Source organism: Mytilus trossulus, chromosome 10 (assembly GCF_036588685.1).
Source record: "Mytilus trossulus isolate FHL-02 chromosome 10, PNRI_Mtr1.1.1.hap1, whole genome shotgun sequence".
In the NCBI taxonomy this organism is placed as follows: Eukaryota; Metazoa; Mollusca; class Bivalvia; order Mytilida; family Mytilidae; genus Mytilus; species Mytilus trossulus.
This window is the reverse complement of record NC_086382.1, coordinates 31,237,056-31,263,507: the sequence shown is the minus strand read 5'-3', so window position 1 is coordinate 31,263,507 and position 26,452 is coordinate 31,237,056. Positions and strand designations below refer to the sequence as shown.

At 31.5% G+C, this 26,452-nt stretch overlaps 1 protein-coding gene across 1 annotated transcript in view; it reads left to right on the top strand.

The window, feature by feature from the left end:
- The window catches only part of LOC134687820 (ovoinhibitor-like), a 49,802-nt gene extending 24,059 nt beyond the window's left edge, over positions 1-25,743 (top strand). Inside the window, exons 7-16 of the mRNA XM_063548279.1 lie at positions 2,213-2,309; positions 3,193-3,321; positions 4,491-4,619; positions 7,374-7,502; positions 8,957-9,082; positions 10,880-11,002; positions 12,627-12,749; positions 19,868-19,999; positions 25,211-25,331; positions 25,705-25,743. Of these exons, the coding sequence (XP_063404349.1) occupies positions 2,213-2,309; positions 3,193-3,321; positions 4,491-4,619; positions 7,374-7,502; positions 8,957-9,082; positions 10,880-11,002; positions 12,627-12,749; positions 19,868-19,999; positions 25,211-25,331; positions 25,705-25,743 (1,148 nt within the window). The remainder of the gene's footprint in view (positions 1-2,212; positions 2,310-3,192; positions 3,322-4,490; positions 4,620-7,373; positions 7,503-8,956; positions 9,083-10,879; positions 11,003-12,626; positions 12,750-19,867; positions 20,000-25,210; positions 25,332-25,704) is intronic.
- Positions 25,744-26,452: the final 709 nt, after the last annotated feature.

Below are 26,452 nucleotides of genomic sequence, written 5' to 3'. Positions count from 1 at the left end.
TGAATATCTCAAAACACTGACTTAACAGTAAAAGTAATAGTAATAAAGACAAAAAAAAAAAGAATACTATAACACGTTATTAAGATGACAACCAACGTCAGTACGCAAAATCTATACTTTAAGACCATCTTGTATTATTATTTGAGAAGTTGATACGAAATATTTATGAACAATTTCTTGGTATCTTCCGATGAACGTTTTTTAAGAAAAAGGACGAGACGTTCTTTAAAATACCCCTGGTTCATCAACTTTCTGCTCAGAAACTGGTGACGTTTTACGAAGTCTGAATAGCCCTTGAATACCGAATAAGTTGGGAAATGTATATTCCATATGCAGGTTAAGTTGGTATATTACTACTTAGGTGGGGGAAATTGATAATTTCAAAATTAAAATCGTCTCGTTTGTCATAGATTCTGGTACTGAGATGACTGTGTATATCAAATTGGAGGTATAAGTCTAAAAATGAGGCAGAGGAAGCCATGTCTGTAGTCTCTTTTATTTCTAGTTCTGGTGGGTATATTAATGGAACCTTATCAGAAAAGTTCGGATTGTTAATGGAAAGAACATCATTAATATATCTGAAAGTGAAATTAAATAACCTGGCTTTGAATATTGGTTTATATTGTATATAGATAATACTTTTTTTTGGCAATAATTTCGTGTAATCAAATGTCGATTTGTATAGCCAGTGTAAGATTAATTTCCTAATTAATAGATTAGATATCAAAATGTAGCATTTTATTCATTTAAGGAGGTTCGCAACTCTGTTTCAAAATACCACAAGTATATAAATAAAGGAATAAAAAAGCATAAAAAATATATAGGTCAATTTACTTGTTTTCGAGATAACAGCCACTGAAATTTTGGCGGGAAAATAATCTCTCTTGATTTATCATAACTTTATCATTGACAAGTTTAAGTTCCCAAAAACTATTAAAAATTATAATTATACCTGTAATTTATTTATTAAGAGAAATGGGTGTCAATGGGCAAAAATTGTTAAGACATTGGAATGGATCAAACCAGAGGATTCCGAAAATCTTACAATAATCCCAAAAAATGAAAAGCGAACATCCTTAAATAATTTCAATACTGAAGTACTAGGAACTGGTTTAGTGTAGACGAAACGCGCGTCTGGCGTATTAAAAAAAATTATAATCCTGGTACTTTTGATAACTATTTACACCACTGGGTCGATGCCACTGCTGGTGGACGTTTCGTCCCCGAGGGTATCACCAGCCCAGTAGTCAGCACTTCAGTGTTGACATGAATATCAATTACATGGTCATTTTTATAAATTTTCTGTTTACAAAACTTTGAATTTTACGAAATACTAAGGATTTTCTTACCCCAGGAGTAGATTACCTTAGCCGTATTTGGCACAACTTTTTGGAATTTTGGGTCCTCAATGCTCTTCAATTTTGTATTTGTTTGGCTTTTGAACTTTTTTGATCTGAGCGTCACTGATGAGTCTTATGTAGACGAAACGCGCGTCTGGCGTATAAAAAAAATTATAATCCTGGTACTTTTGATAACTATTAGTGTATCGGGAATAACAAGTCAAGTATAAGCGCTACAGGTCTATAAATAGTAATTAAAAGATAAATAACCTGTTTCATTACGCCCTTACTGATGGACTTTCATTCTCTTGCAAAATACATTTGAGAGTAATAGTGTTTAGGCATTATGTAAAAGATATATATCTTGATATTGTTTTTAGGTTTGAAATAAACTGTAAATAAACTAAGTAACAACTCCCGCAAGAAGTACTTTAAGTTTGAGCATCACTGTTCAAGCTAATTTGGTCTTGATGGTCACAAATGTCATGTGTTTTGGTTTCAAAGACTTTGTGTGTCGAACGTACATGAAGAAAAATCCACCACCACGTTCACTCGAACAAGTAAAAACAAATATAGGAATAAATAAGGCTATTATGGATATTTGATTTGTTTACTAAATGTGAACAGTAAAAATAAAAATAAATGATTTGAATGCAAGTATGAGGAAAAGAAATAATTTTCTTATCCTTTTTTCTTGGTATTTTGCGACAAATGCCTTATTTAGAAGTTTACAGTGTGAAGGTTTTGTGCTGGTTCGACAAATGTGACAAAAAAGGCAAATACGTTGCACCAGCTTTGGTATTTGAAATATACAGAATATATTAGACATATCATCTGCATACTGAGCTGAAAAAAATATTTTTGATTTACAGCTGCTCCTTTATCTTTATGTCACTGTCAACCTCAATACATTCCTGTTTGCGGAGATGATGGCAATACATATAAGAATGGGTGCAGAGCTACATGTGCGTAAGTATTAATGAACTTTAATATTTTACCAGTTTTAAGTTATTGCTTTCACAGTGAGTCTATATTCGAAAGTAGTATCTATCACAAGATATTTGTAAATGTTGTATAAACCTACGTCCTGAATAAAACTAAACTTTAATGGGTTATAGTTTTGTTGATATAAAGTATAAACTCAGTGAGAGTTCAAAATAAAAATGTCACCGTTCTCGTCTGAAAGAGTGGCGAAAGATTTCAGAGGGACATTCAAACTCAGAGATCGTAAAAAAAACGTACAACGCCATGGCTGAATGATAAGACAATACTAGCAAAAAATCGTACAGTAATTAATCTGTCGAATCTTACTAGGATTAGTATTTGTTTAAGAAGGCGTCTAGTTATGAACTATTTAACAATATCACATACTGGATAATAGGTTATATGACTGTTAATGTCGATATTCCTATTGTTAAATTATTTGTTTTTGTTGGTACAATGGCTATCCATGTACATGTACAATGTATTGCTTTACACTAATCGTCTTTTGATCATGTTGGTAAATCACTATTTGTTTTAACTTTAAGCTTTCTGTTCTGTCCCTTTTCAATTGACAAACAATACTTAATCGACTTTCATCCTTATTTGTTAACCATAATCGTTGTACCACGAGGCAATTGGCCGTTTCAGAATCTAAAGAACCATGGGTAATTTCATTGTTCGTACCCCAAAATGAAAATAATGTCAGGTCATTGGTTGAATTTCCATTGTTTATGACATTTTTAACCAATTAAAACGTTTAGGTGTATACTTTTAAAAATATTCCCCAGGATGCATTAGATTCTGAAACGGCGAACTGTAGGTATGCTCAATATGACAAAGGAAATTGAAAATTTGAACTCTATTTCAGTGGAGTAAACATCAAATGTAAAAATAAATGTCCCTGTCCTGATGATGGTTGTAACTGTCCAAAAACATATAGGCCTGTTTGCTGTTATAATGGCAAAACATATGATAATGAGTGCAAAGCTACGTGCGCGTAAGTACTAATTAACTTTAATATTTACTAGCTTTGAAGGGGAGACTAATTATTTGCTTTCACAGTAACGGCAACTCTTCTCATTATAATAGTATAAGCAAAGTGTCTGACTTTTATCCGAAGAAACACTGATTTATTTTTTAAAAGAAATCGTTGTTCACCTTTTTTATTTTATGAAAAACATCGTTTAATCATACAATGCTACGTCGACTTTCATTGCATGTTTTCTTTGTGAGAGAGAAAAAAGGCAAGGTCGGGTAATTTTAATTGTGTATACTTTTTTTATATGGGCTTAACAAGTTTAATGAATGTGCTTTATTTACGATTATATGCATTTTTTGTGTGTGAGTTTACTTAAATTATTGAATTAAGTTTCCAGATATTTGTACACTTTTAATTTATAGACAACGTTTCACGAAGAAGTCGATTGTGGTAGGTGCAAATTCTAGTAGATCTTTTTAGTGCCTATGCATAAATTCCTTCGAACAAAATTAAAGAGAAAGATAGCAGATTTATCTTTTTAAATCATCAAGTTATAACTCTGCACCCTTCTAATGAGTAATTACAACAGAGTTGTTATGCTCGAAAAGCACATGTGTACCAAAAGTACATAAGTTTTTGGTGGTTCTTAACAATGACTTCAAAAATTCTCTTTTGACCTTTTCACAACATTTTATTTCGATTTTTTTTTTGAATATCGAAAATCCCAGCTGACAATGGTTCCGACCAAAGTACATTAAAACTGTGCAATAGCTAGTAAAATATGTTTTCAGGAGCTAAATTGATAGATTTTCAAAACGACAATGGCTTCCATTATGACGATTTTAAGATTAGGTGCCGTAATATGGAAATAATTTTGACGAAGTAGAATCCTGACAGCACAGTTTAATAACTTGAATCATAAAAAAATAAACAGTATAGGATTTGACAATAAATGTTTAAGTAGAATAACGTCATATGCGGACTTCATCGAGCCCCTTAAGAAACATGTATCCCTATTTTTCAGATTTTACCTTAAAGTTTGTAATTTGTTTTGTTTTTCTTTGTCCAATCAACACAACGCTTAATCGGAATATCATCTTTATTTGTTTTTCTATGTATTATCCAACAAATCTATTGCAGTTATGCTCAATACAACTAAAGAAAATTGAAAATTTATTTTATTTCAGTGGAGTAAAGGTTCAATGCAAAAGTAAATGTCCTTGTCCCGATAATGTTTGTAACTGCCCAAAAACATATAACCAGGTTTGCGGAAGTGATGGCCAGACATATAGTAACAAATGCAAAGCTAAATGCGCGTAAGTACTAATGTATTTTAATATCTGACTTGCTCCAAAAGGAGATTTATTATTTTCTGTCAGGGTTACAAACATCTACAGTGATTATGCTATACAAATATCTTTAACTATAAGCAATAAAAAAATATATGGTTTTCTTAGCAAATTTGCCAGATTTTTAGACAGAGATACACCTGCTTCTCTAAATGAAATTAACATATATAATTCGTTATTAAACTTTTTCAGTTTTGTCAAAATTTGTCCAGTTTGGACATTGCTTAATTGACTTTAATTGCACATATGGTTCAATAATTTTTGTTTAATAGTACAACGAAGATATTGAAAGTACAATAATAGTACCGGAAATTGCATTTATTTAAATGGTGTAAAAGTAGGATTCACTGTTAAACCTAAAAATACACAGTGCTGCAAGAAGATTTAATGGCAAAACATATAATAATGAGTTGTACGTTAAATATGCGGTTAGTATTTACATTCTCTTACATTAGACTGAGAAGATGATTTTATTGTCCTGTCAATTTGAGACAAACATCGAGGTGATCAAGTAAAAAATATGTTCAAAAACAGATGTCAGTCTTTTAATTTGAGAAACAATTATTTCGATTCATACTTATCAGATCTTCTTCAAATGAAGTAAAGTTACATACTTCGTTGGTTTTTTTTTAGGTCATGTGTTCTTCTGGTCTTTTTCAGTGGACATTGAGTCTTATTATACTTCACGTAAAAATGCCATATTTTGATGGACTACTACGAGGGTGTTAATTAACTATATCACATGGCTGACCGCTTGACATGTTTTCACCCTCTCGTCCAGACCAATCAAAAATCGATAATTGAAAAAAAACACAATGAAATGTATTTACATCAAGTTATTAAAGACAATGCTTAAGCTCGACGTTTTTGCTCAGATTCTATTATTTGAATGTCAAAATAAAATAAAACATCTTGCTTCACATTTAATCCCCGTAACGTTGTTATGCATGTGACATCAAAGAAAATACTTTTGAATGAAATTCATCTGAAAAGACAATAATGTAGGACAATCGGTATAATAAATTAAATAACACAAAGCTGGAATGGTGATAGAGCAGATGGGTACACCTTCGCCGCGGTTGACAATATTTTGTCGGGTACCAATCTGATCACCCTCTCAGCGACATGTATGTGTTATTTATATAATGGCATAGTCTAACAATTTGCCTATTTGAAATAAATTTTAAAATGCTGGATTTCTCAATTTATATATAGGCAGAAAAAAAATGGCATAAAAGTTGTATTATATGTGACTGATACGTCCGTATTGGGTTTGGTTGTACAAAATTTTATAAGTTGTTCACGGGATGTATTCAGAAAGTACATGTATCACGGCATTAATATTTCAGCTGTTTTACATTTTTCTGTTATTTGATAGCCTTTAATAACGTCAGTTTTTGTGGACTTCTTTTTTAGTATGCCTTTGAGTGTGTTTTTGTTACGCAAATATTTTCTCACACCTCTTTATCGTAAAAGTCATGATAACTCAAATAGAGTTCAGTGAATGAAAATAAAATTTAACACTTTCTAGTTCTATCAGTAAAAAGGATCTATTAAACAACATAAGTTTTAGTTCTATATTTGAAAAAATGTTAACAGCATACGTACCTACTGGATAATATTTTTGATTTAGGTCTTCTCCGGAAAAGTATACCTCGTTGTAATTTTGTTTTTACCAGCCCATTACTTTTGCCAATGTCTTTCAGTTTACATTCATTTTGATTAAAAGTTCAATTTAATAATTTTCGTCATGATAATGAACAAGCAATTTCATTACTCACACTGAAGATGGGTAAAATAACGTCATACCGTAGTATAGGATGTTTGTCACAGCAGATACGTCCATAATTTGGTGTTATAAAATTTCTAAACTGTACATAATGGTATATATTTGCAAATGTATTTTAACATAAATATTTCTCAAAAAGTCCTTATAAATTACGTCCTGATTCGTTGAATGATATTTCAATTCTATATGCCTAGTGTTTTGTATGAATGGCATAAAGACCAATAGAATCTAAGATTTTAAAGAGTCGCCAAGGAGTTGTTTGAAGCAAACATGATTACAACCATTTGTTGAAATTAATCTTAAATTCATATGAATATACGAAGAATAATCAGATATAAACTGTGAAACTGAATTATATAAACTCACTGAAAAAGTAAGTAGATATTTTTATAATGTAAAAATATCTGTTTACAATGGTTATAAAATCAAAGACAAAAATGCATGATTGACAATGTGACAATTATCTTGAAAGTTATAATGAAGTGAATGTAAACAATTTTTGGCAAACGTACGGCCATCAATATGGAGAAAATCACATACCGAATGATCGAGTTTAAGTGACAAAAATATAAAAAAGAAATAAAAAAAATAAAATCGTGTGATATCTAAGTCTAATAAATTTATTGTATTGTATGCAATGGGTTTCTTTCTGACCAAGCTTCATTATGCTTGATTTTCCCTAGCTGATGGCATAGTAGGTCTTTTTGATCTCGGATAGTCTTTGACATCGTTTACTGCCTGATTCGTCTATTTTTTTGTCAATATCTTTTTTTTTATCAGGTTTAATAAAACGTTATTTTGTCAGTTTGAACCTTTGTGTTTTATAAATCAAGATTTGATTTTCATTATTATTTTTCAAATGGCTTAACGAATGGTATGCTGCCTAGCTCAATATTACTCAAGGAAATTAATTTTATCAAAAATTGTTTCAGTGGAGTAAAGGCTAAATGCAAAGGTAAATGTCCCTGTCCTGATGGAGGTTGTCACTGCGCATTAGTATACAGTCCCGTTTGCGGAGTTGATGGCAAAACATACAGTAACGATTGTGCGGCTAGATGCTCGTAAGTATTAATGTTATTAAATATCTTACTTGCTCCGAAGTGCTTTAACAGTAAAAAAACACCTGCACTGTTAGCATATCTTTAACAATCGACAGTTGTATCTAATAAAAATAATGTAGGTAAAGTTCAAGCTTTGTATTTGAAGATAATCTGAAATTTGTCTATTGATTTACATATAGGATGCGTTTTTTAACTTAATTAACTTTCATTACACATATGCCCTTCATAAGTACAGTTCAAATTGTAGAAGATGATTTCAGACATGCTCAATATAACGGCAAAATTTGTTAAATTTTAATGTTAACAATTGCATTATTTCTAAAATAGATCAAAGGTAAGATTCACTTGTAGTGACCCTGCAGTTTTTGTCTTTGTCTAAAAATATATAAAAATATAGCGCATGCTATTAGACAAAAATCGAGGTTAATGATTGTTAGCAAACATCGATGTATTTGGATGATTTAAAGATTACCCTCCACCCAACCCTCCCGCAAATAAACCAACTAGCAAATTATCTAAAAAGTGGTACTAACAGAATAACTTCAATCTAAAATTTAATGATTTTGATTAAGGTCTTCTCCGAAAAAGTATACCTCGTTTTTTTTTTATTTACCAGGCCATTAGTTTTGCCAATGTCTTTTATATCACATTCAATTTGATTAAAATCGCAATATAATAACTTTCGTCATTATAATGAACAAACAATGTCATTACTCACACTGAACTGGGGAAACTAATGTCATACCTTAGTATAGGATGTTTGTCACACCAGATACGTCCATAATTTGGTTTTATAAAATTTCTAAATTGCACATCATGGTATATATTCGTAAATATTTTTTTAACATAAAAATTTCTCAAAAAGTCCTTATAAATTACGTCCTAGTTCGTTGAATGATATTTCAATTCAATATGTCTAATTCGTATTATGAATAGCATTAAAACCCATAGAATCTAAGATTTGAAAGAGTCGTCAAGGAATTGATTAGAAGAAAACATGAATACAACCAGTTATTCGTTGAAAGTAAACTAAAATTAATATGAATATATGAATATTAGTCAGATAGAAACTGTGACACTGGATTATATAAACTGACTGAAAAAGTTGATTTGTTCATAACGTCAAAATATCTATTTACAATGGCTATAAAATTAAAGAGAAAATGTTAAATTAGCTATGAAAGTTATAAGGAAGTGAATGAAAGCATTTTTTGGCAAACGTACGGCCATCAACAAAAATAATAATCACATACCAAATGATCGGCTATAATGTCTATTTCTTTGTCATTGTCTTTTTTTATCAGGTTTAATTATACGTTATTTTTTTCAGTTTAACCTTTGTGTTTTATAAATCAATATTTGATTTTCATTATTACTTTTAAAATAGTAAAACGAATGTAATGCTGCCTAACTCAATATTGCTTAAGCGAATTGAAAATTCTTATTTATTTCAGTGGCATACAGATCAAATGCCAAAAAAAATGTCCTTGTACAGATGTTTGCCCGTGCTCAAAAGAATTAAGTCCTGTTTGCGGAGTTGATGGTAAAACATATGATAATAAGTGTATAGCTAAATGCAAGTAAGTTTGACATAATCGACATAATCAACTTTTTTTTAAGTAGAGATCTATATTCTGCTTGCTCATGAAAAAATGAGTAATAATGTTTTCATACTTAAATACAAAGATTCTGATCTTTTTCGTAAATGACAGTATTACCATTCAATGATAATGCAGACAATACTTTATAGTTTTTGTCATTAAATCAGCATAGAATTAGTAAGTCTTATTTTAATTCAAAATGGTGAAGTTGAAATCATCTCTTTGTAAATTTTACGCACTCCATCACGAGTTGGTTTTCCAGGATTTGTAATATCGTAAGCAACACGACAAGTACCACATGTGAAGCAGGATCTGCTCACCCTTCCGGAGCACCTGAGATCAACCCTATTTTTTGGAGGGGTCCGTGTTGTTTATTCTTTAGTTTTCTTTGTTGTGTCATGTGTACTATAATTTGTCTGTTTGTCCATTTCATTTTTAGCCATGGCATTGTCAGTTTATTCGATTTATGAGTTTGACTGTCTCTTTAGTATCTTTCGTCCCTTTTAAAGGGTCACCGGACGCTTCCAACGGGTTGAAAGTAAGAGCATTAAAGAAATGTATTAACAAAGTTTTAGTTTAAGATTGATATACAAGATTTTTGAGCGAATTCGTCGATAAAAGCTTATATGTTGGCTGTTTAAACTCTGTTATGATAAGTCATCCTACATTTGGGAATAAACAAAAAAAAAAGATAAAATATTCACCAAAACGAAAGTAGAGGTGTGCAATGGTAGCCAAACTGGATATCACAAGCAATTCAATAACATGTTTTGTTTCTTTTGAGGTTAAAATTTAAGTAGTTTATTTGTTTAATAAAAATAAAGCCATTATAATTCTCGTTTGAATTGTTTTACATCGTCATTTCGGGTCCTTTTATAGCTGACTTTGCGGTATGGGATTTGCTCATTGTTGAAGGCCCTATGGTGACCTATAGTTGTTTATTTCCTCCCCGGTTATCATACCACATCTTCTTTTTTATATAGTTGTACAAGTTCTAAAAATTAAAACTAGAAAGTATTAAATAAATTCATCACACATTAAAAGATTAAAATGTGTACGCGAAGTTGATTTATAAGCAAAAACAATGTCTACTGATTTATCATACATTTATCATTAGCGTGTTTGAAGCTCACACTCACAATGCTGAATAGATAGCTTACAAATTAAGAAACTATTATGTATATCATTACCTGTTTAAGAATTTCGATACTCAGTTTCAAAATCTTTCAAAAAGTTTTTCATAACACATGTAACAGTAGTATTTATTGATAAGGGATAGAATAAATGAACCAATAAAAAAGCGAAAATAAAATAAATGTGCTTGGTTTCGATAATATTACTCAATAACATTTTTGCTCTCTTGATTTTTCATATCTTTATTATTGACAAGATAAACTTCTCAGAAACTATCAATAAACAACAAAGAACTTATAAGACTTTTACAAATGGCTGATAATCAAACAAGAGGTATATAAAGAAAAATGAAGGTTTAGTTGGCAAAATGTTTTAAGTCATTAAAATCGTTAAACCAAAGGGGTTCCAAAAAATTCAAAAGATGACAAGCAAACATTCCTTACATCAGTTACATGGAATTCTCGGGAATGTTAGCAATGGTTTTCGTTTCTGTGAGATTTTGTTTTTATCTTTATTATTTGTAAAAGTATGACATGTTCTCAACCGAATTCATTTGGATTTGCTCAATTTCAATATATAACTAAAACGAATAAAATGTTATTTTCATATATATATAAAAAAAGTGAATGTTTTGTTTTCCAGTGGCGTGAGATTTAAATGCAAACGAAAATGTCCTTGTAACGCATGTGCATGTCCATCTGTATTGGCACCTGTGTGTGGTGATTATGGTCAAACGTATAGCAGTGCATGTGAAGCTGTGTGCGCGTAAGTACTAGAATTAAATGCATTTAAAAATTTGAACGTTTCTTGGGAAAAGATTAATTATGTGCTTCCACAATTGCAAAGATATACAAGTAGATATATGAAATAGCAAGTGTTTTCGGGCTCCAATGAAGAGTTTAATCTGTATAGACGTTTGCAGAAGAATGCGTATATACACCAAGTAAGTTGTAGTAGTAAAACAAGTGTCAGATTATAAAAATAATGGATTATTGCTATTCTTTGATCTAAAGCTTGGGTCACACATTCACGATTTTTACTGCCTTGACAGGACCATATCCGAGTAAAGTTTGTCAAAAGTCTGATCAAGATCCTGTGAATCACGACAACAATCAGATATTGTTCAGGAAGTGTCGATATTCAACCGTTTCCAGCCAAATGTATCCCGATAATCCCGTTCTCAATCCGCGTCTAATCCAATTTGTATCTATCGCCAGGTAAAATTCGACCAAGTCTGTTACGACTGCGTCCCTATTCTAACAAATGTAATCTGACAGAGATCAGACAGTGACCAGCCAGTGAATTGACGCCGACAGAAGTTATCCGTTCGAAAACTGTCGACATTATCGGGATCAACAGGTACTGTCGGAACTTAATCCTTTCACGATCTGCTCTATCGTATTGCTATCGGCTTTATCTGATCTTAGTCGTATTGTATTCTGTAATTGTCGGGACTCTGACGTGGGTATTATTGAAGAATTTCGTATTTATAACGGGACTGTTCCGGAACGGTTTCGGAAAAACGGTTCGCAATCGACAAGATATGGATGCAATCTGGAATCAATCGGCATAAAAACAGCAATGATAATTTATTCCAGATCATTCCCGTTCCACAGGATATCGTCCAGAATACAAAAATATTTTTTAGGATTTTGATCCGATACAGCAGAATCTGTCACGACAAAGGCACCATTGTAATCCGACTAGACTATATCGGCTGAGTTTCACCGAATGTTTTTCGGGACGCACCTAACTGTCAGGGTGTTTCGCCGAACTATTCGGATACTTTTCGACACGTAGGAATCTGTTACGAACATAAACGACTGCGTTTAGACATTTAAAGGAAATTCCAGATAAGTGAGTATAGTAATTCAACTTTTTCACTTTTCGTTTCGTATCGCTGTCTGATCTCAAACGGGAGCAATAATCGGCAATTTGTGAACCCGTATTACGGACTGATAGTTTTCCCCCACAGAAGAGTGATATGAAAAATTATCGCTAGAAACTAAGGGCGCACGTGCTGTTGTCTATGAGACTAACACTTCGTCATAGGTAAAATAGCGGTAAACAGATTAGCATTCTTCATCTCCACTCAATGTCTTTTTCTCACTTTTGCCGTGACGGCTCAAGCGATAAAATCTATCATGTTGAGATGACCAACGATAACCTCTTATTATTCGACATGACGGAATATACGATTTTTATATCAAGTATTGTAATAATTTATGTAGTCAATTGGCCCTGTGTTTCTGGAATTCAATGTTCTAAATAACGTTCAAGCATTTTCATCTTATCTGTCAGTGCCTTTATGCCTTTTTAAAGTTTTTACAATTCAAACGACGATGCATCAACAATATAACTAAATAACATTGTAAATATTTATTTTCAGTGGGGTAACTCCAAAATGCAAAGGAAATTGTCCCTGTAGCAAGTGTCACTGCAATAAAAGAAAGCGTCCTGTTTGTGGAAGAGATGGCACAACGTATATTAATAGGTGTAAAGCTAGATGTGCGTAAGTAATGAAATACACTCATCGTGGATACCAGGGTTGAAAGTTTGTATTTACGCCAGACGCTCGTTTTGTTTACAAATGACTCATGAGTGACGCTAAAATAAAAAAAAGCCAAATAAGTACGAAGTTGAAGAGCAATAAGGACTAAAAATTCCGTTATAGTTTTGCCGAATACACATGGTTAATTTATTCCTGAGGAAAAAAGCTTTGTTATAAGATGTTTGAAGAATATTTTTACCCTAAATATCTGTATGCAAAAAAGTATAAACGAAATTTCCTTATTTCGACCTTAGAAACAGAAACATAAAATTCAAGAACAACAAGATTTTTAAAAGGCATACATCTTATTTTTGGATTCTCATAAATTATATGTATAACGTTTGGACTAGTTTGAATCTCGGTCTATTTCTGTAATTTATTCTTACATACTTTTGATTTTTTAACCCTGTATGCGTACATTGCCTATGTAAATTTTAAAAATTGTGTGTATGCACATTGAACGACAAATTTATGTGACGTATATAATTTTTCTGACGTCAGACACTCAAATCAATCCATGTGTTCGTAGATAGAAGATGTTTTTGTGTCCTGTTAAATTTTTCCTTTTAAAAGTTTTGGATTCTCATACATCTATGTATAACTTTTGGACTAGTTTGAATCTCGGTCTATTTCTGTAATTTATTCTTACATACTTTTGATTTTTTAACCCTGTATGCGTACATTGCCTATGTAAATTTTTAAATTGTTTGTATGCACATTGAACGACAAATTTATGTGACGTATATAATTTTTCTGACGTCAGACACTCAAATCAATCCATGTGTTCGTAGATAGTAGATGTTTTTGTGTCCTGTTAAATTGTTCCTTTTGAAATTGTTATACGATGATGACTGATGTACCCATATTTTGACTATTTCATTAATTGTGACTGTTTATTTAAAGCATCATGTAAATGTAGCGGAATTTGATGAGACTGTTATTATAGTGAGAGGGTTAGCGCTATAGAACCAGGTTTAATCCACCATTTTCTACATTTGAAAATGCCTGTACCAAGTCAGGAATATGACAGTTCTTGAAAATGAAATACACTCATCGTGGATACCAGGGTTGAAAGTTTGTATTTACGCCAGACGCTCGTTTTGTTTACAAATGACTCATGAGTGACGCTAAAATAAAAAAAGCCAAATAAGTACGAAGTTGAAGAGCAATAAGGACCAAAAATTCCGTTATAGTTTTGCCGAATACACATGGTTAATTTATTCCTGAGGAAAAAAGCTTTGTTATAAGATGTTTGAAGAATATTTTTACCCTAAATATCTGTATGCAAAAAAGTATAAACGAAATTTCCTTATTTCGACCTTAGAACCAGAAACATAAAATTCAAGAACAACAAGATTTTTAAAAGGCATACATCTTATTTTTGGATTTTCATAAATTATATGTATAACGTTTGGACTAGTTTGAATCTCGGTCTATTTCTGTAATTTATTCTTACATACTTTTGATTTTTTAACCCTGTATGCGTACATTGCCTATGTAAATTTAAAAAATTGTGTGTATGCACATTGAACAACAAATTTATGTGACGTATATAATTTTTCTGACGTCAGACACTCAAATCAAGCCATGTGTTCGTAGATAGAAGATGTTTTTGTGTCCTGTTAAATTTTTCCTTTTAAAAGTTTTGGATTCTCATACATCTATGTATAACTTTTGGACTAGTTTGAATCTCGGTCTATTTCTGTAATTTATTCTTACATACTTTTGATTTTTTAACCCTGTATGCGTACATTGCCTATGTAAATTTTTAAATTGTTTGTATGCACATTGAACGACAAATTTATGTGACGTATATAATTTTTCTGACGTCAGACACTCAAATCAATCCATGTGTTCGTAGATAGTAGATGTTTTTGTGTCCTGTTAAATTGTTCCTTTTATAAGTTTTGGATTTTCATAAATTCTATGTATAACTTTTGGACTAGTTTGAATCTCGGTCTATTTCTGTAATTTATTCTTACATACGTTTGATTTTTTAACCCTGTATGCGTACATTGCATATGTAAATTTTAAAATTGTTTGTATGCACATTGAACGACAAATTTATGTGACGTATATAATTTTTCTGACGTCAGACACTCAAATCAATCCATGTGTTCGTAGATAGTAGATGTTTTTGTGTCCTGTTAAATTGTTCCTTTTGAAATTGTTATACGATGATGACTGATGTACCCATATTTTGACTATTTCATTAATTGTGACTGTTTATTTAAAGCATCATGTAAATGTAGCGGAATTTGATGAGACTGTTATTATAGTGAGAGGGTTAGCGCTATAGAACCAGGTTTAATCCACCATTTTCTACATTTGAAAATGCCTGTACCAAGTCAGGAATATGACAGTTCTTGAAAATGAAATACACTCATCGTGGATACCAGGGTTGAAAGTTTGTATTTACGCCAGACGCTCGTTTTGTTTACAAATGACTCATGAGTGACGCTAAAATAAAAAAAGCCAAATAAGTACGAAGTTGAAGAGCAATAAGGACCAAAAATTCCGTTATAGTTTTGCCGAATACACATGGTTAATTTATTCCTGAGGAAAAAAGCTTTGTTATAAGATGTTTGAAGAATATTTTTACCCTAAATATCTGTATGCAAAAAAGTATAAACGAAATTTCCTTATTTCGACCTTAGAACCAGAAACATAAAATTCAAGAACAACAAGATTTTTAAAAGGCATACATCTTATTTTTGGATTCTCATAAATTATATGTATAACGTTTGGACTAGTTTGAATCTCGGTCTATTTCTGTAATTTATTCTTACATACTTTTGATTTTTTAACCCTGTATGCGTACATTGCCTATGTAAATTTAAAAAATTGTGTGTATGCACATTGAACAACAAATTTATGTGACGTATATAATTTTTCTGACGTCAGACACTCAAATCAAGCCATGTGTTCGTAGATAGAAGATGTTTTTGTGTCCTGTTAAATTTTTCCTTTTAAAAGTTTTGGATTCTCATACATCTATGTATAACTTTTGGACTAGTTTGAATCTCGGTCTATTTCTGTAATTTATTCTTACATACTTTTGATTTTTTAACCCTGTATGCGTACATTGCCTATGAAAATTTTTAAATTGTTTGTATGCACATTGAACGACAAATTTATGTGACGTATATAATTTTTCTGACGTCAGACACTCAAATCAATCCATGTGTTCGTAGATAGTAGATGTTTTTGTGTCCTGTTAAATTGTTCCTTTTATAAGTTTTGGATTTTCATAAATTCTATGTATAACTTTTGGACTAGTTTGAATCTCGGTCTATTTCTGTAATTTATTCTTACATACGTTTGATTTTTTAACCCTGTATGCGTACATTGCATATGTAAATTTTAAAATTGTTTGTATGCACATTGAACGACAAATTTATGTGACGTATATAATTTTTCTGACGTCAGACACTCAAATCAATCCATGTGTTCGTAGATAGTAGATGTTTTTGTGTCCTGTTAAATTGTTCCTTTTGAAATTGTTATACGATGATGACTGATGTACCCATATTTTGACTATTTCATTAATTGTGACTGTTTATTTAAAGCATCATGTAAATGTAGCGGAATTTGATGAGACTGTTATTATAGTGAGAGGGTTAGCGCTATAGAACCAGGTTTAATCCACCATTTTCTACATTTGAAAATGCCTGTACCAAGTCAGGAATATGACAGTTCTTGAAAATGAAATACACTCATCGTGGATACCAGGGTTGAAAGTTTGTATTTACGCCAGACGCTCGTTTTGTTTACAAATGACTCATGAGTGACGCTAAAATAAAAAAAGCCAAATAAGTACGAAGTTGAAGAGCAATAAGGACCAAAAATTCCGTTATAGTTTTGCCGAATACACATGGTTAATTTATTCCTGAGGAAAAAAGCTTTGTTATAAGATGTTTGAAGAATATTTTTACCCTAAATATCTGTATGCAAAAAAGTATAAACGAAATTTCCTTATTTCGACCTTAGAACCAGAAACATAAAATTCAAGAACAACAAGATTTTTAAAAGGCATACATCTTATTTTTGGATTCTCATAAATTATATGTATAACGTTTGGACTAGTTTGAATCTCGGTCTATTTCTGTAATTTATTCTTACATACTTTTGATTTTTTAACCCTGTATGCGTACATTGCCTATGTAAATTTAAAAAATTGTGTGTATGCACATTGAACAACAAATTTATGTGACGTATATAATTTTTCTGACGTCAGACACTCAAATCAAGCCATGTGTTCGTAGATAGAAGATGTTTTTGTGTCCTGTTAAATTTTTCCTTTTAAAAGTTTTGGATTCTCATACATCTATGTATAACTTTTGGACTAGTTTGAATCTCGGTCTATTTCTGTAATTTATTCTTACATACTTTTGATTTTTTAACCCTGTATGCGTACATTGCCTATGAAAATTTTTAAATTGTTTGTATGCACATTGAACGACAAATTTATGTGACGTATATAATTTTTCTGACGTCAGACACTCAAATCAATCCATGTGTTCGTAGATAGTAGATGTTTTTGTGTCCTGTTAAATTGTTCCTTTTATAAGTTTTGGATTTTCATAAATTCTATGTATAACTTTTGGACTAGTTTGAATCTCGGTCTATTTCTGTAATTTATTCTTACATACGTTTGATTTTTTAACCCTGTATGCGTACATTGCATATGTAAATTTTAAAATTGTTTGTATGCACATTGAACGACAAATTTATGTGACGTATATAATTTTTCTGACGTCAGACACTCAAATCAATCCATGTGTTCGTAGATAGTAGATGTTTTTGTGTCCTGTTAAATTGTTCCTTTTGAAATTGTTATACGATGATGACTGATGTACCCATATTTTGACTATTTCATTAATTGTGACTGTTTATTTAAAGCATCATGTAAATGTAGCGGAATTTGATGAGACTGTTATTATAGTGAGAGGGTTAGCGCTATAGAACCAGGTTTAATCCACCATTTTCTACATTTGAAAATGCCTGTACCAAGTCAGGAATATGACAGTTCTTGTCCATTCGTTTTTGATGCGTTTTGTTTTTTGATTTTGACATGTGATTATGGACTTTCCAAATTGATTTTCCTCTGAGTTCAGTATTTTGTGATTTTACTTTTTTCAACATGTGTTAACTCTATTTCATGATATCTAAATCAGATTTCTGATGGTACAGTATGAAGTTGTTATCTTATGTTATCCTGTAAAACATGCATTTGTCTTTCGATTCTTTAGTTACCGCCAAAATATATAACAATTTAAAAATCATAAATAACCTATTTACCTCGTAACTATTCGTAAAAACTCGTAAAACTCTAAAATCAGTCGTGAATGTGGTCAAATCGTAAAGATTTTGGAATGTGTAGGATATGTAAGGAAACGTGCAAAAATATGATTTAGTCTTTTATAAAATCTATGCCTTTTGCACCCTTCAAATACACAGATTTGTCTAGTGAGTCCTTAAGAATCACCAAAATGGAAGTCAGTAGCAGGCATCCATTAATTACACACTGGTTTATGACCATAACTCGTCATAACTCGCAACAACTCACAACCACACTTTAGAATGCCTGATAGAGGAGTCAAGGTTTTTAACACGGTCTAAATCTTCTAACGAATGTCACCAAATCGATTTTTCGTAAATAACTAGTTATAGTTCGGTAGCATCGTTAACCGCACGGTACAACATGTATCTTTTCCGTAAGATAAGATGTTATTCAAAAACAATAACTTACTATTAGTATTTGTTTTTTTGAACTGAAATTTAAAGCAGAAAGTCTCTAATCAAATGTCAAAATCAAAAGCTCAAATATTTGAAACGATTGGATAACAACTGTTATATTCCTGACTTGGTACATGCATTCTCTAGAAAATGATGGATTGACCCTGGTTTTATAGCTAGCCGAACCTCTCAATTGTATGACATTCGCGTTAAATTCCACTGTATTGACAAAGAAGCGTGAACAAAACAAACATAATGGGTTAAAAAAGTTTAAAAAAAAATGGTACAGCAGTCAACATTCTGTTATAATCTTTATCACTAAAACACAAATAAATATGAAACAAAGAAGTACAGATAATAATTCACAATATACCGTAAGTAGCTCATGATAACTATAAACATCTCAAAGTTTAGTTGTAAAAGTAACCAAAAACGTTAGGATCCATGAGTGCAATCTATCAGACTTAAAAAATAGTGAGTGTGTAAAGGAAGTATTAGTTACAGTCATGAACTTGTCAAGACTACGTCATGGTTTTGGATCATTTGCTAGCGACTTGTAGCTCTATAATTTGTTGATCAATACTTTCTTTATCAATTGTGGGAGTATTTGTAGGTAAAAGAATAAAATAAACTCCCTAAAATTGCTATTACTCATGAATGAGTTATCTGTTGACGTCCAATATGACATAGCAGATTCTCGTTTTTGTCTTCGTACAGCACACAAACCAGATTTCAATCAAGTGTTTTTACAGTTTAATTGAAGAAGAAAAAAATCAAAATCAAATATAGTAAAAAAGGAAAACTCGAACACTTTAACACAACGATGCCTTTCAGGGTTTGCAGAAGGCAATGTTATCATAAGTGCCGCCATATTCTACAGATCTTTTTGTGCAAAAAAATGCTTTTTGATATTTTTATCTAAACAAAATCAAATGCTAAAACCTTTTCCTTGTTCAACACAGTTCGAATTCATATACAGGCAATTGTACACAGAAAGTGAAGGCAAAACTATAACTAAATGCAAAATTTGGAAATCAGATAATTTGAAACTAACACATAGATAAATACCAGAAAAAGTTTCATAACCACTAATTGATGATGTAAATTAGAATAAATTTGTCAAATCATCAAAGGTATTCTAGATTGACTTAAAATCAACAACATACACTACATTTTTTATTTTTTATGTAAAGAAGATAGTTATACATTCGCGTTAAAACATTGTGACATTTTACAAAGTCATTTAAAAAAATGCAATATTGACAAATTTGTCGTTTTCATTTTCTGCGTTGCATATCTGCATGTTTTGTGCTATTCAAAGAAACAGTTTACATTTGCAGTCGAGTAAAAGTGAAGTGTTATGGCACATGTCCTTGTGGTGGCCATGATTGTAGTAGATGCCCATATTGGAAGCGTCCAGTGTGTGGTGATGATGGTAAAACATATGCTAATGCATGTTTGGCTAGATGCAAGTAAGTTTTATATTTCATATATCGTTCTAGTACTGAGAAAAGCTTTTGTTTGAAATGAAACTGTATCTCAACAACAAGATACTTCCCTCTTTTCACAGCTAGCGATATCATTAATTACATTTTGTGTTTACATGCGAGCATTCTTATGTATATCAAAAGTGAAGAATTAGGACAAATAAAATCAATTTCGCCTATAAATCCAAGATTTAAAATTACCAGATCAGAAGAATGTATTGATCGAGAAAACAAGATGGTACTTGAAAGAATAAGAACTTTCCGTCGAGAACAACCTATGGTTAATTGTAAAAATTTGACATTTTAAGAAACTATAGGACAAAGAATTCATATGTGAAAAAAAACAAAACAAAGCCAGTACATGTGTACATATACTAGAAACTTTGAATTATAGAAAACTCTCTCAGGAAATACACTCGTCGTAAAAGCAAAATATGCTTCTTGTCATTCTAATAACTGATTTTAAAATTGCATTCAAAGATATTTGAAGTGAATAAGCCACGCTTATTCAAGGGAAATAACATTGCAGATTATAAAAGTAAATGTTTCTGAACTTTAATATCATTGACTTAATAATCTGCACGGGAAAAAAACATGTCGTACATACGAAACAAAGCGCCTGCTTCTTCTAAGTAAAGTGAAAATTAAAAGTCATTCACGTCTTTACTGTTACACCTATCTTGTAATTCGATGTTGTATGTGTCTTTGTCTCACATGGTACATTTGCGACGGAGGCGGTAAAATATCAATTAACAACACTTATTTACTAAAGTGCAGTCTATTCCACTCAACTCCATCAAGCAATTACACAAATAGAACTTGTGCCTTGATTGCTTTTTAACAGAAAGGAAACCATAACGGTAATAGCAGATAATTATAGTAGGTAAAAAAAAAATAAAAAAAAAAAAATACTGAACTCCAATGAAAATAAAACGGAAAGTCTCCAATTAGATGGCTAAATCAGACCTCAAACACATTAATCCAATGGTTTTAATCGTTTCAGGGGCAAATCTGTACGTTGTAAAGGAAAATGTCCCTGTTATCATGTAAGTATGAATCAAATTCTATTTAGTTAAAGAATTCCTCATTTATTGCATTACGTATACATAAATATACCTACACTGTGAGACCAGTACTGTTCTGGGGTAAAACTGATATCCGTAACTGCAGTTACGTATATCCCAAGATGGCAGACGATGTTTCAGGTAAATATTTCTTTTGTCGATTTTGTAATAAATATGCATCATTTTTTGGTATTTTATGTCTTTTTAAACGTATTACTAAATTTGAAATGGAGCTACTGCCGTTTTTTTTCATAGTTCTGTCGTTTGAGACAGAAATTAGCAATCCAAAAAAACGCGATGATAAGGGTAACTGAAAAAATGGATAACCGTAACTGTGATAAACGTTTAGAAAAGGATATCCGTAACTGTATCTATAAGCTTGTTGTTTCTACGTTGTTCATTATCCTCGATTAAATGGTTCGGAAAATCAATTTTTGGAAATAAAACTGTCATAAAATCGTCAAAAAATAAACAAATATCGGAAACAGAAAAAATGTATACTCACAATAATATCACAATGTTAGAAAATACCAATTCAAGGACTTACAATCCAAATGCATTCGAAAGAATAACCGTGAAATCTGATATATTTTACTAACTTATTGACAGGCCTTTAATTGGTCTCGACACATCCGTGTTCATCGCTTCATTATAAGCGATTTGTGTAATATTTGTTGCCAACCAAACTTTATTTGATTAAGCTATGGCAGAGCAACAGACTGAAGACTGGCGGCAAGCGTTAAATTTTACAAACAAAATAAAATATAGTTGCACATAACGGCTACATCTACATATATTACATATATACTTATATGTAATTGATACATAAATAAAAGTCAGAGCGCCCTTATTGATAATGAAACCTGTAGTCATATCAAAGACCCAACCACTGACTAGAAACAGTATCCAGGAAAATTGAATTAATGTAAAATTTAACCAAAGTAGTGTGTGTCTGAATGTAGGTTACAGTGACCTTAGTAATAGTGAACCATGTTATACTACCAAAGAACAATCCACAGGCCAGATACCACTGCTTTACTTTATCCAGTTTCTAAGATATTGTCCTAAACGCAAAACTTAACCAGTCATTTATTATTTTCAAAAAGGTTAAACTGACCATATCTAAAGTGAATCCAATGTCTCTCTGCTGACCAGGTACCAATGATATATCATGTTTAGTATCCAAAAAAACACGGACCTAAACACATAGCCTAACCAAGATCAGGACGTACGGACGGTCGGACAAGGGTTAACATTTATGCCCCTTTAACTATTAATCGTGTTCTACAAACAACTTATCCATAAAAGTAAATGCTTCTTTAGTTACCAACGAAGTTTGCCAATCAGAAACAAAAAAATATGTATAGTACATGTTAAAATCAAAAAAACATCAATCGAATATAAAAAGCAAAAATTAAGAAAAATGAATTGAGTACAAAATCTCCACGAAATAAAAAGTTAAATCAACATAATTAAAAATGTTTATATAATTATATAAATAATTTTTATACAAAATTTTATCAACTGACCGGGCAGAGCTTACCTTTTAATTTGCATAAAGAGAGTCGATTTGATAATGTGTGTGATATGGATGGTCGGATAATTGCCGTTATAATAATAATTATTCAGTTGCGGATTTAGAAATAAAAGGGACGGGGTGGGGTACTGAGTGGTATAAGAGTGGGCCCACTCCAGTCGAGATCCATTGAATCCAAATATAATCAACCACATTTTTAGGGGAGAGGGGGGGGTGGGCGACGACTCCCTGGCCTTTAATTCTTCCCCTGTTTGAATTCAATAGTTTTTGAAAAAATCTCAGTTTATTTTTTGTAACACTGACCACAAAAAACGACAAAGTTTTTTGTTAAAGGAGAATGATAATGTGTGTGATAAGGATGGCCGAATAATTGCCCTTACAGTTGCGGATTCAGCAATTGTCATAAAGGGGGAGGGCACTGACTGCCATAAGAGGGGGTCCGCCCCAGTCTTGCTCCAATGAATCCCTATACAATCAACCAAAGCCCCCTCTTCGACTATTGCAAAAACACATTCAGCGTTCTGAATATGGATTTAACTTGCCATTGGACATTAACAAAAATGTTGACACAATTTTAAATACATAAATTCATACAAGAATATCTTCGACGGTTGTATAATAAAATATATGTTTCTAGAACTGTTTCCTAAAATAACTCATTTAAATAACACAAAATCAATTACAGCATGCAATGTTCCATAAACTTCAAGAAGATCGATCATTTAACTTTAATTACATTAACGAGGGGTCGTCAAGTGGATATGTGCATGGAAGAACGCGAAATAAAATTGCAATTTCACGATGAACGATGCTTGAACTGCTCTTTTTACGGATTTCACGAAACACGGTGAATAACGAACCTTTTCACGGCTTCACATGAAATAAAAATGTCAAAATACGTTGCACGAAAATAACCTTGTACCAATCTCATCAACACTGGGGTTAATATTTTCGTTAAAATAATATAACATCTTTCAAGTAAAATGATCGATCCTTAAGAGAAAACTTTTTTCAAATTCTAAGTGAATGGTTTGTTTATCAAAAGCCATGAAGATATATTTATTTCTTATTTTGAACAAATGATGAATAAAATTCTTTCCAAATGCGTTATTTTCAATGAATTCGGGATTTCCATTAATATTCAACCATATCCTTTCGTTTCATCGTGGCTTCGATATTTAAATATTTACCATGAACAGAGATAAGTGACACATCCTTCAAATATTTAAAAACATGGAGAAATTATTGCAATTCACTATATAAAATACTTCAAATATGTAAAAAAAAACATAAGTCAAAATGCGTTGAAACTTGGAACAGTATTACTAACCGTTACACATTTCTCACTGAGAGCTTGAAGTATTTTCAACAAAATCAGTCATGCAACAAATTGTTTAGAAAATAATCAGTTACGGATATCAATATTTCCAGTTACGCATATCAACGTCAATAAATTTTTATCAGTTACCCTTATCATCGCGTTTTTTTGGATTGCTGATTTCTCTCTTAGGCGGCTTAACTATGACAAAACACGTCAATATTCCCGTTTCAAATTTAGTAATACGTTAAAAAAGACACGAAATACCGAAGAATGATGCATATTTATTGCAAAATCGACAAAAGAAATATTTACCTGAAACACCGTCTGCCATCTTGGGATATACGTAACTGCAGTTACGGATATCAGTTGTACCCCAGTGACTGTAGAGGTATATTTTTCGTGTAGTATTTTTCAGATAAACAGTATAAAAGTACTTACAAAATTTATTTTTTAACAAATTTCTATGCAGCATACATAGAAACGATTTTTTTTATAAGAACTGCCATATTCCTGGTTCAGGGAATTTGAAGAAACAATAGTTGGTTACAACATGCACATTAATCGGGTATTCAGATCGAAACATCATTTTTCGTGATAGTTACTCAGTTGATCGATAGTACAGCTAGTGTATGTATCACGAACTTATTGATATAATTCATTTAAAAATAAAATGATAAAGCTCACAATTGAATACTGGTATAACTGACAATTGGTCATAGATTTTGTGAAACATTGTCAGATACTATGAATCTGAATCAAAAGAGAAAGCTCAATGAAAAGTCTACTTTCGTTGTACATTGTAATGTAATCCATAGCGGACAATACCACATTAGAAAAGAATGGCATATGTAAGAATACTAGGATTTGTCGAAATTCTCAATTCCGTACAAGGTATGCATGCACACAAGGCCATTGTGGCACCATCGTAACCAAACTTGGCTTTGCCAAAATTCTTTATCATACACGTGAAATGTTCAATAGGATCAAATCATATATAGACTAGGTTTTGCAGATAACTTTCAACAGCAATGTCCATTTTTTTGTATAAAATATTTTTTTTCTGTTATTATAAAATTGAGAATGGAAATGGTAGTCTTTAACACAGCGAGAAAATATCACAAACCAAAAAGCGTGCCCCAGCTGGCCCCTTGACAAAAAAGGTATGCTAGTTAAGTGATAATGGATGTGACACCAAACTTCTAAACATATAAATAAACCAAAAGAAGAAAACCCATTTCTAATTAATATCTACACAATGTTGTTTATATTTTCAGGTTGGTTAAAAATCCATGTAGCGATTATTCTGTTCGAAGAAGAGTTAGTGCATACGTATCAGAATTTTCTGTTAAAGATAGAAACGCTGCTCAGATGTTACTTTATAAAAAAATATCAAATGTACTAGAAAATACATGTTTTCTTTTATATAATGCAAGTAATTCAAGTGAAGAAAGAACCTGATTTGCTCACTAGGTTTTGAAAGGGTTCGTGTTGCTAATTTTTAGTTTCTAGTTCTGTTATTTGTCCTTTGTCCTTTTTTCATTGTTTGCCATGACACTGTCAGTTTGTTTTCATCTCTTGAGTTTGAATATCTCTTTGGTTTATTTCGCCATCTTATATTATAATAATTATACATTGTCCAGGCTTTTAGTGTAGTCTTTTCCTTCTACAAACGAACAAATGCATTTTTAACAATTGGAGATAATAAAGTTCAGTGTTTTAACAAAAGAAGTGAAAATGTGTACCCTTTCATATTTGTATGTCCTTTCAGTTCAGTCAGATAGAACGATATAACAATAAAAAACAATGAATAGCACACAACCCATGAATAATCACAAAACGACAAAAAGACAGAGTCACAAGACAAGCCTTTGCTGTCCTATGAGTGTTTGACACTATTTGCATAACCTCAACAAATGCGGAACATTGTGCACACCTATCTTGGAATAGAGTAAATTCAGTCACTTTATCACATAGTTAAATACAAAACCGATTATTTGACTTGTTTATGCGTCTTCATTTTCACTAATCTACATGTATATAAAAAAAATCCAAAATCAGATATTTTCATTATTTTGGTGCCAGGTAAAAAGTAGTTTCCATGTGGTCTGCTTATCTTCTTTGAAAAGTATATGAATGTATTTACATCCACATGTATATACATCTAGATATTTTCGCATTGTTGTCTATGTTTTACAAAGTATACAATATCAATCGATTTTTGCTTTTAATCCGTAAATTAATCAAATTTAGTTTTGGTTTGTAGATAGGGTCAGTTTAATTATTATAAATTTGATTAAGTCTTTCAACTGATGTCATTTGAATATATTATTCGCAATAAAATTACAGTATTAGCAATAAAAATGTATAAGGCTCTGGGTAGAAGACCGTAATTTGACCCATAATATTTTACTTCTAAAAATTGTGACTTGGATGGAGATTCTCATTGAAATTCATACCATATTTTCTGGTATCTCTTAAAACGATTCTGACTCGACGCAACCGGTCTTGCATCTTCT